The 20,161-nt window shown below is 40.7% G+C and overlaps 1 protein-coding gene across 2 annotated transcripts in view; it reads right to left on the reverse strand.

Moving 5' to 3' along the window:
- The window catches only part of INPP4B (inositol polyphosphate-4-phosphatase type II B), an 850,869-nt gene that overhangs the window by 290,406 nt on the left and 540,302 nt on the right, over positions 1–20,161 (reverse strand). For both annotated transcript variants that reach the window (XM_027567415.1, XM_027567414.1), the window contains exon 8: positions 2,660–2,710. In XM_027567415.1, coding sequence (XP_027423216.1) covers positions 2,660–2,710 — 51 coding nt within the window. The remainder of the gene's footprint in view (positions 1–2,659; positions 2,711–20,161) is intronic.

Consider the following 20,161-nt stretch of genomic DNA (forward strand, 5'->3'; position numbering starts at 1 on the left):
CTTCTCAAGGTGTGGCAATTCTTCCCTATCAGAATACCATGTATTATGAGAATGTTAGAAAGCCAAGGCATGCTTTAAAGTGTTAGTTGCTCGTCCATGTCTGACTCTTTGCAACCCCATGGACTGTAGCCCACCAGGCTCCTCTGTCCATGGAATTCTCCAGGCAATAATCCTGGAGTGAGCTGCCATTCTCTTCTCCAAGGAATCTTCTTGATGCAGGAATTGAACCTGGGTCTCCTGAATTGCAAACAGATTCTTTACCATCTGAGCCACCAAGGAAGCCCCCAAAGCACACTGACTTATTTACGCTCATGCTTATCATGCTTGAGATATAGTTCAGCAATATAACTGCCATTTCACTGATATCTGATGTGTCGGAAAATGTACTAGATTCTTATCATATTATGTGATTATCTTTGGACATACCCTCCTCCCTTTGTATTCTGGTGGTCTAAACAAATACAAGATGGCAAACCAAAATCTTGGAATGGGAGACAGCATCAGTAGGGAGCTGCAACTGGGCAGGGAGACTGCACGGGGCCTGCTGGGAGGGAAGCCTGAGGCTGGAAGGACTTGCTGGTCCCTTGGGGAAAAGTAAAGAAGCCCTTGTAGTCTCGGCAGTGAGATTGGTGGTGGAAGTAAGAAGAGTAAAAGAGGCTAAAGGGACAGGCAGAAAACAAAGCATGAAAATTCACTTGAATCGGAATTATTCAACCTGCCCCAGGAAGAAACTTGAAGTCAGCGTTCAGCATGAGTGAGCATTGAAGCATCATTTTTCTTCGCCTTCGCTAACAGATGCTGAGGAGGCTGACTCACTTCTCAGCCAGTTCATGCTTTCTGGATGGCTCCCTTTGGCCAGTTGGAACGGCAGCTGTGGCCAATGAGGAAGTGAACGCTACCTAGTACAGGGTTCCCCACACCCACCGGAAGAAGGCTGCTAATTGCATGTAGGACTTCAGGGAATTTCAAATATGCCTTTCAGTTGGCTCAGCCACAGGGTGTCTTCAGTTCAGTTCAGTTCAGTTCAGTTGTTCAGTCATGTCCGACTCTGCACCCCATGAATCGCAGCACGCCAGGCCTCCCTGTCCATCACAAACTCCAGGAGTTCACCCAGACTCAAGTCCATCGAGTCAGTGATGCCATCCAGCCATCTCATCCTCTGGTGCCCCCTTCTCCTCGTGCCCTCAATCCCTCCCAGCATCAGAGTCTTTTCCAAGGAGTCAGCTTTTCGCATGAGGTGGCCAACGTACTGGAGTTTCATTCCTTCCAAAGAAATCCCAGGGCTGATCTCCTTCAGAATGGACTGGTTGGATCTCCTTGCAGTCCAAGGAACTCACAAGAGTCTTCTCCAACACCACAGTTCAAAAGCATCAATTCTTCGGCACTCAGCCTTCTTCACAGTCCAACTCTCACATCCATAGATGACCACAGGAAAAACCATAGCCTTGACTAGACGGACCTTTGTTGGCAAACTAATGTCTCTGCTTTTGAATATGCTATCTAGGTTGGTCATAACTTTCCTTCCAAGGAGTAAGCGTCTTTTAATTTCATGGCTGCAGTCACCATCTGCAGTGATTTTGGAGCCCAAAAAAGTAAAGTCTGACACTGTTTCCACTATTTCCCCATCTATTTCCCATGAAGTGATGGGACTGGATGCCATGATCTTAGTTTTCTGAATGTTGAGCTTTAAGCCAACTTTTTCACTCAACTTATTTCTGGACTTCTTCCTCCTTTCTGAATTCCAGATCCCAGGGACAAGCCTCCTGGGCTATCTTTTCAAGAGCTTCCACCGCCTTGTCTAAGCAAAATCACCTATTAACCTCTTATTCTCCCAACTTCTTAAAAGCTGGAGAGGCGATGGTTCTGATGCAGCAGGAAAACCTTAGCTGGATCTCCCAACACTGGGCTATACTTTGGTGGCAGTTTCTCTCTGACCTGCGCTCAAGGAGATCAAACCAGTTAATCCTAAAGAAAATCCACCCTGACTATTCATTGGAAGGACTGAAGCTGAAGCTGAAACTCCAATACTTTGGCCACCTGATGCAAAGAACTGACTCACTGGAAAAGACCCTGATGCTGGGAAAGAACGAGGGCAGGAGGAGAAGGGGACAGCACAAGATGAGATGGTTTGATGGCATCACCGACTCAATGAACATGAGTTTGAGCAAACTCTGGAAGATAGTGAAGGACAGGGAAGCCTGGAGTGCTGCAGTCCATGGGGTTGCAAAATGTTGGACATGACTAAATGACTAAACTCAACGGTGTTGAAGCCACAGGGAGCAGAAACATCATAGTCCCTTGGCCAGCTAGTTCTCTGTCTCCTTGCTGGAGAGGTAGAGCTCACATCTTCAATTTCCCAGCCTCCTTTTGGTCCAGGAATGTTGGTTTCAATGGCATCTCAATTTCCTGCAGGGCAATTTCTAGACTTTTCTCTAGCCACCTGACCTAAAGATGAATTGACATCATGATGATTTTCAGGAGAAAAGGAATGAAGTCCATGCAATTCAGCAAATATGTGACAATGTCTCCTTGCATAGTCACACCCAGTTAATTTAACTCCATTTTACTTGTCAGCTACCAGGCAGCAGGCCAGAGAAAGATCCCAATGATTAGCTTAGAAGCAACAAGTATGCCTTTTGGAAACATAAGAAACACTTACCCCAACCTCTGGGGGGGGATCCTTGTGTTCAGGTACAACACTGGTTCGAACCTAAGGAGAAAAAGAAACATTTTCTGTATCACTTTCAGAAGTAGAAACCAGTGAAGAACCACGTTCAGAGTAGAAACCCGTGCAGAAGCATCATATAGGTGTCCTTTTCATTTTCCTTTATCTGGCGTCAATTCAGACTCTGTGGTTAATCATTACTGAAGGTACTTGTGTATAGTTTCCACCATGGGCAGCTACGAAGCTGTCCTTTTATAGTTCCTGAAATTCCTGATGTCCCTAAGTAGACAGAGCTGCCTGAATCCTCAGCTCAACACTCCCTGTCAAATACAGAGATATCAGGGCTTTAGGTGAATCACTTTTAATTTCCTGGAAAAGCAACCTTCATTCAGCATTCCAGGGAAAGAACAGAGTGACCTAGAGAATGCTGTTCCATGCATGCTTATACATATTTATTCTCTGCATAAGAACCAAGACGCACCATCCTTTTAGGATATCTCTCCCACTTAAGAATTCTCAGCCATGTGGATTCACCACTGCTGCGGGGGAACCTGCTCTGGCTCCTGCAGGACACTCTGGGTCAGGTCCGGAACCAGTGCCCCTGCAGGTTGAACTACACCTGTAGGAGACCCAGAGCCATTTCAGGAATCACCACCCCCAAGGGCAGATGGATCTGCAGCCACCATCCCTTCCAATATACATCATCAACCCGCTCCTTCATCCAAACTTTACTTTCCGTCTCTGGTCATTGTTTGTGTTACAGTTTTTATTGTTTTGTCTTTCATATTATTTATAGCATTGTAGATTTTGTGTTTTAAGTTTATAATAATACAATTTAAGCCTTTTTAATATTGCCATTCAGGAGCATTAAACGCACTCATGATACTGTGCAACCATAATAAAAAAAAAAAAAGAAAACTGAGAGTCTGAGAGGCTGTGTTCCAGGCTGAAGTACTCATTTTGGACTGCCAAATAAAATATAATTCTAGAAAAAAAAAAGAAATTAAATATTCATATAAAAAAAAAAGAATTCTCAGCCAAATTTTGAGATAACCACATCCAGATTCATCTGAAAACTAATTCTCAATGGTGGAAGAGAAAAAATGATGGTAGTGGTTTAGTTGCTAAGTTGTGTTCGACTCTTCTGTGACCCCATGGCCATTAGCCCACCGGGATCCTCTGTGCAAGAGATTTCCCAGGCAAGAACACCGAAGTGGGTTGCCATTTCCTACTCCAGGCGAACTCCCCAACCAAGAGATCAAGCCCCTGTCTTCTGCATTGTAGGCAGGCTCCTGCATTGCAGGCAGATTCTTTACCACTGAACAACCAGGGAAGCCCCACAGAGGAAAATAGTAAAAAATAGTCATCTGGGGAAGATTTTCTTATGTTTCAAAAGCATTCCAGGTGAAAAAATCAACTCCTTACATAATAAGGAGACATATTTCTTCTCCTGAGTGGTGATCCTCAACCCTGGTTGTACATTACAACTACCTGAGGCCCGTTCAAACTATCTTGTGTTCTTTCCTGACCCAGGATGTTGAGTCTGATGTACTGAGCCTATGATTCTCTGTTAAAACTTTTTTCCAGATAAAAAGAAATCACAATTATCTTTCTCACTTAAGAAAAAGCTAGTAAAAGCAGGAAGAAAACATAAATCCTAAATCTACTATATCTAAATTTACAGCAAAGATGTGATAAACAAGTTAAATGAATACAGAGCAATATACAAGAACACTGTGCTTAATTGGAGAGTAGAGGGCTGGTAAGACAGATGGGAGACAGGAACCCAGGAACATATAATGGATCAACGTTTTAGGGGGTCATTTAAACAAAATCCCTTTGGAGGTGCAGCAATGGCAATCATATTCTTTGTTTCTTTATGACAGATCCAGCATTATCACTTGCATAATTTGTCAGTCATTACAAGTCAAAATTGTTCACCAGAGCACAAAATAATGACAGGAGAGATCCCAACAGAGTAAACAACATAATTTACAGAACACACTCAACTCCAGATTTCATGACAGAGTGCTCACTAGTTAAGAGCATTTCCAGGCTGGTGGTTGCATTAACATTCTTCAGTCCAGAATGTTCAGATATACCTTCAGTCTCGTTATCTGGAAATCATTAGCTGGCCTCAAAGGATAAGGAAACTCAGAAACTATATATTAATACATGGCAAGCTGTAATGTAATATGTGTGCATGTATGTACATGTACACTAAATATAGTATGTGTGTGTATATATACATGTACATGCAGACTATATACTAGAAATATATATAGTGAATATTCACAAATATGCAACCCATATACACATATACATATGTGTATATGTATCATCACTTTAGGAAAAGATTTGATATCCAAAAAGCATTAACCAAGGAGATATGGTTGAACATAGAAAGAAAGGAAAAGAAGTAAAAAAAAAAAAAAAATAGTGAGAGTAAACATATATAGGACTGCATAAAGTGAGCACATGTACAAATATATATAAATATATATACACTATGCAATATAATGTTGGACAAAGGTATAAAAATACTGACAATCGTTGCAACATGGTCGTTAAACCCCTAACTTATACTGATTTTATCAGTAGAACACTTATACCTTATTAATACGAATAACCTGCATAGAGAAAAAAAGATTCTTAACCCCAAGTTGCAAACTATGAAAATGTCTAAAGCTATTCACTGACCAGTTTGCATATTAGTGTGTGTGTGAGTGTGTGTGTGTGTCTCTGCCTGTCTGTCTGTGTGCATATGCACAAAGGGGAGGGAAAGACAGAGTGAACTTCACTTTACATAAAGAAGCATTTTTAAAAAGTATATGTACTCCCATTTTGAGTTTATTTTTGTGTATGGTGTTAGAAAGTGGTCTAGTTTCATTCTTTTACAAGTGGTTGACCAGATTTCCCAGCACCACTTGTTAAAGAGATTGTCTTTAATCCATTGTATATTCTTGCCTCCTTTGTCAAAGATAAGGTGTCCATATGTGCGTGGATTTATCTCTGGGCTTTCTATTTTATTCCATTGATCAATATTTCCAGAAACTATAAAACTCCTAGAGGAGAACATAGGCAAAACACTCTCCGACATACATCACAGCAGGATCCTCTATGACCCACCTCCCAGAATATTGGAAATAAAAGCAAAAATAAACAAGTGGGACCTAATTAACCTTAAAAGCTTCTGCACATCAAAGGAAACTATTAGCAAGGTGAAAAGACAGCCTTCAGAATGGGAGAAAATAATAGCAAATGAAGCAACCGACAAACAACTAATCTCAAAAATATACAAGCAACTCCTACAGCTTAACTCCAGAAAAATAAACGACCCAATCAAAAAATGGGCCAAAGAACTAAATAGACATTTCTCCAAAGAAGACATACAGATGGCTAACAAACACATGAAAAGATGCTCAACATCACTCATTATCAGAGAAATGCAAATCAAAACCACTATGAGGTACCATTTCACACCAGTCAGAATGGTTGCCATCCAAAAGTCTACAAATAATAAATGCTGGAGAGGGTGTGGAGAAAAGGGAACCCTCTTACACTGTTGGTGGGAATGCAAACTAGTACAGCCACTATGGAGAACAGTGTGGAGATTCCTTAAAAAACTGGAAATAGAACTGCCTTATGATCCAGCAATCCCACTGCTGGGCATACACACTGAGGAAACCAGAAGGGAAAGAGACACGTGTACCCCAATGTTCATCGCAGCACTGTTTATAATAGCCAAGACATGGAAGCAACCTAGATGTCCATCAGCAGATGAATGGATAAGAAAGCAGTGGTACATATACACAATGGAGTATTACTCAGCCATTAAAAAGAATACATTTGAATCAGTTCTAATGAGGTGGATGAAACTGGAGCCTATTATACAGAGTGAAGTAAGCCAGAAGGAAAAACATAAATACAGTATACTAACGCATATATATGGAATTTAGAAAGATGGTAACAATAACCCGATGTACAAGACAGCAAAAGAGACACTGATGTATAGAACAGTCTTATGGACTCTGTGGGAGAGGGAGAGGGTGGGAAGATTTGGGAGAATGGCAATGAAACATGTAAAATACCATGTAGGAAACGAGTTGCCAGTCCAGGTTCGATGCACGATGCTGGATGCTTGGGGCTGGTGCACTGGGACGGCCCAGAGGGATGGTATGGGGAGGGAGGAGGGAGGAGGGTTCGGGATGCGGAACACATGTATACCTGTGGCGGATTCATTTTGATATTTGGCAAAACTAATACAATTATGTAAAGTTTAAAAATAAAATAAAATTAGAAAAAAAAAAAGTATATGTACTTCATATTTTCCTGTACCATGGCACGTTTAAATCACAAGCGGAACTCTTAATTTAGAGGAACTTAAAGACAAAATAATAAACCAATTTTAAATTTTATAAAGTCATATTTGTATAGGAAATGTTTGTTTAAATAAGTTTATATGTAGAGTTTTTATATATTTAAGATCAATACCACTGATGTGACAGTATATAGGTTACAAATCAATCATGCTTTTTTTACATAATATACATCTGTCTTCACAGTGAAAACACTGGGTTTGTCAGTGAATAAGGTCCCATTCCTTCTCTTGGGGACTTTAGAGTCTAGTGGACAGCATAAATGTATGAATAATCCAGGACAATGTAGTAAGTTCTAAAATGAAAATGTGGGTACATTCCTGTCTTAATGCAGAGTGAAGAGTAACTGATGCAGCCTGTAAGCATCAAGAAAGGCTTCACAACAGAGGAGGTCTGGGTTTTGAACAGTGAGTAGGAGTTTGAGGCAAAGGAGAAGGCAGCCAAGCAAAGAAGGTGTTATGTAGCAGGCATGGAGTCATAAAAACCCATCTGTGTTTGGAAAAGAGTGAGTATTCAGAAGATACTGTAACATGGGTCCTCTAAGGACACAAGAGTCAACTCTGTTTGGGGAGAGAGATCAATCTATCATGTTATGGAACTGGAGTTGTATACAATTTCTAGACAATAGGAAAAAATTTTTTAAAGTATTTATTTATTTGGCTGTGCGAGGTCTAAGTTGCAGCACATGGATCTTTGATCTTCACTGTGGCGTGCGGGATCCTTTGCTGTGGCATTCGGGATCTAGTTCCCCAACCAGGGATCAAACCCAGGCCCCCTGCATTGGGACCACAGAGTCTCAGCCACTGACCATTAAGGAAGTCCCCTCCTGGATCATTCAAACTCTGCCCAGAGTCATGTTGGGAGATTATTTAACCTCCTTTTGCCAGTTTTCTTTTCCCTTTACATCAGTTATCTCTAACATGCGGTTAATAAGAGACTCCATAGGTGGTTGTGAGTGAGACATCTTCCCAGCACTTAGAACAGTATGTGACACAGAGAGGAAAGGAGGAAGAAACAAGAGAGAAAAAGGGAAGGAAGAAGAGAGAAAACTGTGGGGGGTGAGAAAAAGAAAGAGAGAAGGAAGAGATGACAGAGAAAAGATGAGAGGAAGCAGAGAGACAGAGAGACGGAGATAGGACTGAGAGAGGAATATGTCACTGAAAAAAAAAAAAAAAAAAACCCATAAATAAATCTTGGACAGATTTAGCAGAGACCTCTTGGTGAGAAAGGGATGAAGCAATGACTGTCTCTATAGCATCTGGAATATTCCAGTTCGTCAGCAATGTCATGCCTCCTGAGATTTTCTGGTCTTCTTTATAAATTCATTTTTCCTTTTTTGGTCTTATTAGCAGTTCTTCGCCCTGTTTTGCTTCACCATACCCCTCCCCAATCCCCTCCTGGGACATAAGAATGTCTGCCTGGCTACATATTTAAAGTTCTTACCACTTCCTTTTGTCTGGACTTTTACGATATCAACAAATAAAGCAAGAAAGATCAATTTCTAGGAGTGGTCATGTAGAAAATTATATATTCCATCTTGAATATTTCTTAAGATTCCTGTAAAACAAATTCATTTCCTTCTCTATCAACTTTATAAGCTCAACCTTCTACATACTAAATTTACCCAGAAAAAAAGGAAACAAAGGAAAATCAGGTAGCAGATAGTGAGTGCCACCCTTTCATCAAATCCTCATCGACTCATTCATGAGCTAATTGTTCAATTAAGAGGCCACTTGGGCTACCCCTGCTGTAGCTGAATAAAGCACTCCACAACTTGATATAAGAAGCTGTTCTTAAATGAGTCACCCTTGTTACAAAGAGCCTAGGCACACCCCCTAAGCATAGGAGGAGGGTGATTGCTGTATTTTTTCGTATGTGAATGGTGGTAGGCTATTGTTAGGTATCCAGATCCACGGAAGAAGAGGCCATGCACCAAGGTGTCCAAGCCTGGACTTCACTGGTAGGTGAGGAAGAAGCAATCTTTCCCTGCAGGGTCTCAGCTGGAAGGAAGAGGGGAAGGTGTTGGCAGCAGTGGAGAAACACCCTTGGGACAAGAGGAAAACCCAGATCCTTTCTGCAGGCTATTGTCACATCCAGGAAGGTCTCTTGTAACCAACGCATCATTGAAACATACCCTTTTTTCTAACAAAAATGTTACTATAATTCTCTGTATCTCAAATTAAAATATATAAAATCATCAGATTTACTTGTTCCACTTGGAATGAGATAAAGAATAACCTTTCTATAATAAACACATGGAAACCTATTCACACAGAAATGTCTGGCTCCCCTCTGAGTCCTATACAAGTTCACAAAAATGCACTGTTTTATAGGCAAAGAGATAGAATATGGCTACCTTTTAAAAATATTGTTTTTTTAAAAAGCTAACAGAATCTCAGAACTGGAAGCAATTTTAGGCATTATTTATTGGGCAATGTTTCTTAAACTCTAGCATACACAGTCACCACTCACTGATCCGCAGTTGGTTAGGCGGATGGTCTGAGGGCCATCCCTTAAAGCTTGTTACAGAAATGCAGAATCTCAGGCCCCTTCCAGACATATTGAAAGTGAAGTATTAGTCACTTAGTCGTGTCCGACTCTTTGTGACCCCAGACTCCTCTGTCCATGGGATTCTCCAGAAAAGAATACTGGAATGGGTAGCCATTCCCTTCTCCAAAGGATCTTCCCAACTCAGGGATCAAACCAGGGTCTCCTGCATTGCAGGCAGTTTCTTTACAGTCTGAGCCACCAGGGAAGCCATCCTGAATCAGTCTTCATTTCATTAAGATCCCCGGGTAATTCATATACCAGCTAAAGTTGGAGGTCTAGCCCATCTAGTCAAAGCTATGGTTTTTCCAGTAGTCATTTATGGAGAGTTGGACCATAAAGAAAGGTGAGCACCGAAGAACTGATGCTTTCCAATTGTGGTGCTGGAGAAGACTCTTGAGAGTCCCTTGGACAGCAAGGAGATTAAACACGTCAATTCTAAAGGAATCAACCCTGAATATTCTTTGGAAGGACTGATGCTGAAGCTTAAGCTCCAACACTTTGGCCACCTGATGTGAAGAGCCAACTCACTGGAAAAGACCCTGATGCTGGGAAAGACTGAGGGCAAAAGGAGAAGCAGGACGGCAGAGAAAGACATAGTTAGATAGCATCACTGACTCTATAAACATGAATTTGAGCAAACTCTTGGAGATAGTGAAGGGCAGGGAAGCCTGGTGTGCTGCAATCCATGGGGTTGCAAAAAGTCAGACACGACTTAGCGCTGAACACACACACTAGAATGCTTACGAGTGAAACAGCCACAGATGCCAATGGTAGATATTCATTTGCACCTAAAAATGCCTAATAAGGAAGGGAATTTGTCTTCTGGTTATGAAGGCACTTAGTAATTTTCTTAAATGTCAAGCATCTATAAAAGCTCCAGATACTATCTGTTTCAGAAATATCCTTTCCTTTGTTATGCTTTGCTGTATCATGCTATGGAGGAGAGGCTGCTCTGGTCATCAAGTCAGGGATTGATTTGGGACAGAGATGGGCTAGAAAAACTCAGTGTTTCAGGCTGAATCCCTACCTTCTACCCCTAACTTCTAACCCTTCACTCCCTGACCCAGTCTCAGTTTCATATTCTGAAGCCCTAATCACAGCACCTTGGGATGACTACAATTGGAGATAGGGTCATCAGGTTTAAATGAGGCCACTAGGACGGGGTCCTAATGCAATAGGACCTGTGCCCTGATGAGAAGAGGAAGACACACCAGAGGTGCAAACACAGAGGGATGATCCAGTGAAGAATGAGCAGAGGACCTCCCTGGTGGGCCAGCGGTTAAGACGTAACCTTCCAACGTAGGCAGGTGCAGGTTTGATCCCTGCTCAGGGAGCTAAGATGCCACATGCCTCGTGGCCAAAAAACCAAAAACAGAAGCAATATTGTAACAAATTCAATGCTGACTTTTAAAATGGTCCAAATCAAAGAAAAAAAAAAATCTCCAAGGAGGGCGGTCAACTGCAAGTCAAGGAGAGAGGTCTCAGAAAACCTCATCCCTGCTGACACCTTGATCTTGGACTTCCAGAAGCCAGAAATGTGAGAAAATAAATGCTATTTAAGCCACTCAGTCTGTGGCACTTGGTCATGGCAGCCTTAGCGAACTAAGACACTCAGCCTATCTGTGTTGTAGGGTATGGCCCTCAGTGGGGAGCCTAATTCGTCTTTGCTCCTCAACCCTTGAAAGGATGCTAGAGATTCTCAGATGTCTCAGTGGACCACTTTTGCACTGGATCTCAGCTTCAGCATCTGTCTTTAGAGACAGAGCAGCCATGCATTTGAGTCCCTTTTGGTCTCTAAGTTTGTTATTTCAGCTACACATGAAAACCCGAATCTGCTGGGTTCTGAGCCAGCCGGCTGCCTTGTGTTCAGTAAAGACAGATGCTCAGGCTTCCAGCTACAGAGAGAAAATCTGTTCATTGCCCCCAGGTGAGAAATGGCTTTTTAGTCGCTCAGCATCAATTCACCACTCCCTCTAGGACTGGGGCTCTTGCTTGGTTTTGGTCCCTTTGCCTGGTTCCCTAAACACTGTGAAATGGTGGGAGGTTTCACTCTGCTTTTTTTTATAAACCTTTGGCCTGGTTCTTTGGCTCCTGCCAGGGTCAGGATTCAGTGAGTCTCTTCTGAGAAAATAATGACCATTAATTTGAGGACTCTCAAGTCTCAGTTTCTCACACCATCCAATACAACTCCTGAAAGCTCAGCTAATTTCTCTTTCTCTGGGCAGCAGCCCTCCGTCCAGGTAAATTCCTGTTCTTTAGCCCACTCTAGAATCACCAAAGGCCTGGGGAGGAAAATACACACGCTCCTGATAGCTCATCTCTGACAGGTCCTCCTTTCATTTTTCTCTTGAATCTGCCTGCAATTTAGGAGATGCAAGTTTGACCCCTGCATTGGGAAGATCGCCTAGCAGAGGAAATGACAACCTACTCCAATATTCTTACCTGGAGAATCCCATGGACAGAGGAGACAGGCAGGGTACTGTCCATGAGGTAGCAAAGAGTCAGACATGACTGAGCACGACCATATTAGTTGTTATTACTATCGTGGCTTGATGATGTTTTCAAACATGACTTTTGTAACATTTGACTCATTTCTATGTGGTGTCAGAGAGAGTTGCTGATCCCAGCTACCACATCGTAACCCAACTAAATTTTTTTTTTTTTCTGAAAGCTACTGCAAAGCTAAGGAATCTTCCAAATACACAATTACAAAATGACAAAAAAAAAAAAAAAAAAAAAGATCAACAGAGCATAGTAATTAAATATGTTTGGAGAGGGAAAGGGATGCCATTATATGTTGGTCTATTGAGTAAAGTGAAAGTGTTAGTCACTCAGTTGTGTCCAAGTATGTGTGACCCCATGGACTATAGCCCGCCAGGCTCCTCTGTCCATGGAATTCTCCAGGCAAGAATAACTGGGGTGGGTAGCCATGCCCTTCTCCAGGAGATCTTCCTGACCCAGAGGTCAAACCCACATCTCCTGTGCCTCCTGAATTGCAGCCAGATTCTTTACAGTCTGAGCCATCAGGGAAGCCCTGTCTACTGAGTGAAGTCTTCAGTAAACCAGTTATAAATGGATAACTGCAGGTAGCTCTCTTAGTAAAAGCAGTTAATTCTGAATCCTGAACACTATCCAAAAAGGATCCAATAAGTAATGAGTGTGACTTGCAATCCTGGCCTTTGCTGGGAAAATGTGATCCTCTTTCACATGTCAAAATGTATCATGTACATGATGTACACAAGAACATTCTAGAGATTTCCAAGCAAAAAGAGATCACAGTGAGAAAAATGTAAACACTCTTAGTTTGGATGCATCTAATCTTAGAGATGTTCCAGAAAGAGACTCACAGACTTACGAGCTTAGGATTGCTGGGGGGAAGGACTGGGGCCTGGGGAAGGGACAGTTAGGGAGTTTGGGGTCGCCGTGTACACACTGCCATATTTAAAATGGATAACCAGCAAGGACCTACTGTACAGCACATGGAACTCTGCTCAGCGCTATTTGGCAGCCTGGATGGGAGGGGAGTTTGGAGGAGAGTGTATACATGCATATGTATGGCTGAGACTCTGGGCTGCCCACCTGAAACTATTGCAACATTGTTTGTTAATCTGCTATACCCCAATACAAAAAAAAAAGAAGTATAAAACTATAGTAGAGGATTCCCATGTCTCTAAGGCAGTGATGTTCACACCACAGACTTCTGGTAACGTGAGTCCCTTTATGCTTAATTGGTGGCTCCTTAAGACTGTTAATTTCACCAAATGAATGTGACATTATACTAAATTCTACCAGTCATATAGGAGTTATGTGGTTCTTTACATTAATGGCGACTGAAAACGTGGCTCTGGAGTCATATAACTCTGGGTAACCCTGCCATTATCCACATTTTATACCGTTTCCCTTTCCAAATCTTACAGAGATCTATTATAGGCTGGTAAAAAAAAATTAAAAAAAGTACTGAATAGCCAAAATATCTTTAGACATTCTCTTCCTTTGTTAGAGAGTTACTGAAAAATATAAGCTCTGCTGAAAATAAGAGACGCTAAAACTGAGGTCTAGTTTTCATGAAATCAGAAGAAGGTCTCTCTATTGCTGTTCTGTGAGTAAATCCTTCTGCCTTTCAGACTCTACTCCTGGCTCCTCCGAAAAGGGTCACCAGGCTAGGAAAGGCAACACTGGTCAGAGCCCATGGGGTGTCCTGCACTGCATCTCAGAGTCAAGACTTGCCCTGGGCACTCACCAAAAACAAACAGGACAAAATTCCAAAAAGCTGTACAATTTAAGGCCAAAGTTCTTTTGTGTGTGTGTGTGTGGGGGGTGTATTGGCATATATACATTACTCTGTATAAAGTAGTTAACTAGTAAGAACCTACTATATAGCACAGGGAACCCTACTCAATGCTCTGTGATGTCCTAAATGGGAAGGAATTCCAAGGAAGAGGGGATATATGTATATGTCTGGCTGATTCCCTTTGGTATACAGCAGAAACTAACATAAAATTGTAAAGCAACTGTATTCCAATAAAAAATTAAACTAAAAAATAGATATTTAGCTATTTTTAAAACAGAAATAAAGAATAAAGGACTCTTTATACCAAAAAAAAACAGAATATAAAAATGTGTTTGTAGGCACCGAAGATATTAACTAATAATCTGCTAAATAACCGCTCATTATAGTTGAGAATTCAACTCCTGCTGACTTCCAAAGCCCCGTATGAGAATATTAACATTTCAGGACACAGATCACTCAATTCAAGTATCATATATCCATATTAATAGCTTTTTGGTAAGGTCAAACGTCCATCACTGTTTTCATTTCCCTTCCTCTATTTCTCCACTTCTCCAACATACAAAAATAGTTGTACCATCATTCTGAAAAAGGAAAAGAAAGTCAATGGGAGCTGATCTCTTGATAGCAGCACGAGACCTAGGTTGACCTGGGTTGAATATGTGCTACCCTAGAAACTTTCTACCCTAGAAAGAAATATACAAATCTATAATTGATAAAGAAGGATAAGAGAATCAATGGAAGTAACTATTTCCTTGCCCTATGGGTAAAGTATTTCAGAGGCACATGTATCTTTTTTTTTTTTTTTACTTGTATTATCTCACTTAATTCCTTAGTTCTGGGTTATATTATTAGTCTCTGGCCCATTTTATAGATAAGAGAAGTCAGATTCAGAAAACTGGAGTGATTTGCCCAATTCAGTAGCAAGTTACAGCTCAGATTTGAAATGCTCTGCTTAAAGCATCTGCATCCCTTCCATGACAGTGTGCCTTTTCTGAGCCCAGACTGGTGGTGACTTTAATCGTCTTCCCTAGGGCTGCTTAATGAGTTTTAAAAACCAAAAATCTATTAGCCTCAGGGAATAGAAACAGACACAATTCATCACATTACCAGACTCAAAAACACCATCCTTAATATATTAACAGCCCCCAATTAAGACCAGAGTCATGAGTTAATGAATGAGTCATTAGACAGAGAACAGTAATATCAACACAAGCACATGTCTATTAACATGTTGCTCAGTGAAAGTCAATTAGTCCCAGCACTGTAAAGGCTAAATAATTTCTAGGTAGCTTTAAAATGAAATTATTGTGATATTGCTTAGTATTTTAAGAGTTCATTTATAACTCAGTCTTTCGTAACCCCCAATCAAAAGAAGATCACCAAGCCCAGAGTAAAGAGCAATTGATTGATAAGATCAATTCACAAAGTACATTTTTTTCAACAAATTGGAAAAAAGTGGTGTACACAGACACAGAGAGAAGAGGCTTTTACTGTATCTACCCAATGAAGTGTTGTGATCATCTCTTCTATTCTATTATCACAACAGTATCTTTCTCTATGGAATTCCACCGAAGTATTGGATTGGCCAAAAAGTTCGTTTGGGTTTTTCTGGATAAGGTTATAGAAAAATCTGAACGAACACATTTTTTGGCCAATCCAACATCTAATAATTTATTCAGTCATTAGGTCTCAGTATTGGCTGCACTTGACAACCACTTGGAGAAGCTTTAAAGCTTTTAAAAATTCTTTACATTCCTTTAATTAATGGTTTCTAATCACTCAGAATTGTTTTTCATTGCTTTCCCTTCTCATTCACTCCACAAACCACCTCATGAGATAGCTGAGGCTAACACCTGAGGTTCCTTTCAATCTGCCTGAAAACAAAACTCCAAAACAAGTTAAGTTTCTCCCCAGGTTACGGGGCTGCTCCATAAAAGGGCTAGCATTTCAACACAAATCTGTGTTCTGAAACCAGTGTTCTCAACCCCTCCATTGCTGTGTTGTGTGCAGCTTAGGCTGAAATGAGAGTTCACATCCACGACAGTGGACTGAAGGCAACGTAGAGAAACTGAAACAAAACTTTGCAGTTTCTCAACAGCAGAGGGAAATGTGACTGTGGCACCTCAAACTGGGATGAGGGAAGATACTTCTCAAAGAAACACTATTATGAAAGAAATAGAGGAAAACAATAGAATGGGAAAAACTAGAGACCTCTTCAAGAAAATTAAAAGATACCAAGGGAATATTTCATGCAAAGATGAGCACAAGAAACAGGAGAAATGGTATGGACCTAACAGAAGTAGAAGATATTAAGAAGAGGTGGCAAGAATACACAGAAGAACTGTACAAAAAAGATCTTCACGACCCAGATAACCATGACGTTGTGACCACTCACCTGGAGCCAGACATCCTGGAATGTGAAGTCAAGTGGGCCTTAGGAAGCATCACTACGAACAAATCTAGTGGAGGTGATGGAATTCCAATTGAGCTATTTCAAATCCTAAAAGATGATGCTGTTGAAGTGCTGCACTCAATATGACAGCAAATCTGGAAAACTCAGCAGTGGCCACAGGACTGGAAAAGGTCGGTTTTCATCCCAATCCCAAAGAAAGGCAATGCCAAAGAATGTTCAGACTACTGCACAATTGCACTCATCTCACATGCTAGCAAAGTAATGCTCAAAATTCTCCAAGCCAGGCTTTAGCAGTATATGAACCATGAAGTTCCAGATGTTCAAGCTGGATTTAGAAAAGACAGAGGAACCAGAGATCAAATTGCCAACATCCACTGGATCATCGGAAAAGCAAGAGAGTTCCAGAAAAACATCTACTTTTGCTTTATTGACTATGTCAAAGCCTTTGACTGTGTGGCTCACAACAAACTGTGGAAAATTCTGAAAGACATGGGAACACCAGACCACCTGACCTGCCTCTTGAGAAATCTGTATGCAGGTCAAGAAGCAACAGTTAGAACTGGACATGGAACAACAGATTTGGTCCAAATCGGGAAAGGAGTATGTCAAGGCTATAAATTGTCACCTTGCTTATTTAACTTATATGCAGAGAACATCATGAGAAATGCTGGGCTGGATGAAGCACAAGCTGGAATCAAGATTGCTAGGAGAAATATCAATAACCTCAGATACGCAGATGACACCACCATTATGGCATAAAGTGAAGAAGAACTAAAGAGACTCTTGATGAAAATGAAAGAACAGAGTGAAAAAGTTGGCTTAAAGCTCAACATTCAGAAAACGAAGATCACGGCATCCAGTCCCATCACTTAATGGCAAATAGATGGGGAAACAATGACAGACTTTATTTTGGGGGGCTCCAAAATCACTGCAGATGGTGACAGCAACCGTGAAATTAAAAGACACTTGCTCCTTGGAAGAAAAGCTATGACCAATCTAGACAACATATTTAAAAGCAGAGACATTATGGATGTGAGTTGGACTACAAAGAAATCTGAGCACCAAAGAACTGATGCTTCTGAACTATGGTGTTGGAGAGGACTCATGAGAGTCCCTTGGACTGCAAGGAGATCCAACCAATCCATCCTAAAGGAAATCAGTCCTGAATATTAATTGGAAGGACTGATGCTGAAGCTAAAACTCCAGTACTTTGGCTACCTGATGCAAAGAACTGACTAAAGACCCTGATGCTGGGAAAGATTGAAGGCAGGAGGAGAAGGGGACGACACAGAATGAGATGGTTGGATGGCATCACCAACATGATGGACGTGAGTTTGAGTAGGTTCCGGGAGTTGGTGATGGACAGGACAGGTGTACTGCAGTCCATGGGGTCTCAGAGTCGGACATGACTGAGCAACTGAAGTGAACTGTAGGTCTCCTGCGGGATGCACTCAGGGTTGTCTTAAAACAGCAGAGTGTTCAATTGAATGCTGTAAAATCTTCATAAGAAGAGAATAATGATGAAAAACTATGTTTCTATAAAAGATCTATTTAAAGTTTCCAAAGATTCACTTCCAGACTTGGGAACACAATCTCATTAGTGGAGGACATCTCTTTCTGTAACAAACCAGATGCCCACTGAATCCTGTGACACAGCAGCGGGGACACAAAATGCTTGCATTGAACATCTTTTATTTTTTATTATTTATTTATTTGGCTGTGCCAGGTCTTAGTTGTAGCACTCAGGGTCTTGGATCTTCATTGCAGCACATGCGATTTTTTTTTTCTGTTGCATCATGTGGGATCTAGTTCCCTAAAGGGGGATCAAACCGGGCCCCCTGCATTGGGAGCACAGAGTCTTAGCCACTGGACCACCTGAGAAGTTTCCAGTTTCCATCTTATTCAAACTCCAGATCAGCAGTATGCTAATGAGGTCCAATCAGGGGATCTGCAAGGTCAACACCATTTCATAATAATTCTAAGACAGGATTTTTCCTTTCTACTTTCATTCTTTTACAAATGTACAGTACAGAGTGGAATTTTCTAGATGCTATAAGAAATGTGATTTGCCTACAGACTGAAACATGACAACAAAAGTCTCTCCTATTAATCAGACATTAAGAGACTTACACATATGTAAAACAATGGCATTCTCCCAATATTTTTTTAGTTTTCCAAAACAATTAATTTTGAAAAACATGTAATATATATGCTAACATATAATAGGTTTATTATTAGCTATTTTAAGTGAATTAATACATATTTTTTAATTCTCTAAGTTTTAATTTTTAATGTGGTTAATAGCCACAGTTATAAAAATCCGCATTATCAAAAGCCGTTTGAGATTCTGGAGAATATTTCAGTCTTAGCATTTTAAGGAAGATTTCCGCCGTAGAATGTTTACTACATGAACCCACTCATCCAGTCGCTCTGAATCCCTATGGGTTCCTTGAACTTGTCTTTCTTCCATCTCCCTGCATGCCTTTGCCCACAATGATCTGTCATTCTAAGTGTGAGGGACATGACTGTGAAAAAGGAATCATCCATTTATAGGCCTGCATTCTAGCAACAGGAAGAGATGGAAACATCAAAATGTTAGTAAGTATGCACAGAAGTCAAATAGGGCAATGGAATGAAGAGTTAAATGGATAGGAGTATTTTATGTCCAGTGGTGAAGGTGAATTTCTCTGAGCAGGTGACTTTAAGACCTACTAAAGAAGAGAAGCCAGTCCAGAGGAAAATAAGCAGGGATGGTGTTCCAATCAAAAACAACATCAAGTGCAAAGGCTCTGAGGCCAGAGTGGCTGGAAAAAAAGTAGTTGAAGGAGGAGGTATAAGAAGAAGATAGATTAAAAGGAAGGCAGGGCTTTGGTAGAGTCAAGTCTACATTCTAATACCAATAGGAAACTATAGCAGGGTTTTGAGCCAAGAAGAGATGTGATCTTTCTCGTACTTTCAAAATATTCTGATTGTATATGGAGAACAGACTATAGAAAGTCGAGTGGAAACGATGAACAGTTGGGAGTTATTTGCAAATTAGAGTTTTATTATGACTGCTTTACTTTCTCAGAGACATGATGAAGTTAACGTATTTAGGTTTTAGAATGATAATTGTTTCGGTAACCTTGAGTCATTTAATTTGTTTCTTAATATTGATAGAAAGTACTTTGACACTGAGAGAGAAATAGTTCTTAAATTTCCTGCATGTGTAATTACATTAATCTCTGAGGATAATAATGTTCAACCATCAAAAGAATATTTGTGGATGAATATTTAAATACATTTAGTGCTAAATAATAAATGCACTATTTACATTACAAATATTAAAGAACAGCACAGCTCTTGAAATAGAAGAATCTTCAGAAGAAATATGCTACCTTGAAGCATGCTACCTTAAACCATGAAGGGACCTCAATTCCCTGAAAAGAAATTATCAACAAACTGAATGGTAACAGAATTATAATTACTGAAGAAATCCCTATGAGTAGGATTTTTTATGGATGGATTCAACATTTCTGGCAGGTACCCATGGCAGTACAATTTAGAGAATATTTTCATTGTTCCATCTTTGCATTTAAACCATATCAGCAAGCAAGGATTCAAAGACCCATGAATGGCAAATAATGATGGATGGACGGAAGATCATAAAAACAAAGAACAGCATCTTTAATTTTGAAACCAAACCCCTTCTTTTCAGCACTTCTGCTGCTAGCGCTGCTAAGTCGCTTCAGTTGTGTCCAACTCTGTGTGACCCCATAGACGGCAGCCCACCAGGCTCCCCCATCCCTGGGATTCTCCAGGCAAGAACACTGGAGTGGGTTACCATTTTCTTCTCCAATGCATGAAAGTGAAAAGTGAAAGTG

Source organism: Bos indicus x Bos taurus, chromosome 17 (assembly GCF_003369695.1).
Source record: "Bos indicus x Bos taurus breed Angus x Brahman F1 hybrid chromosome 17, Bos_hybrid_MaternalHap_v2.0, whole genome shotgun sequence".
In the NCBI taxonomy this organism is placed as follows: Eukaryota; Metazoa; Chordata; class Mammalia; order Artiodactyla; family Bovidae; genus Bos; species Bos indicus x Bos taurus.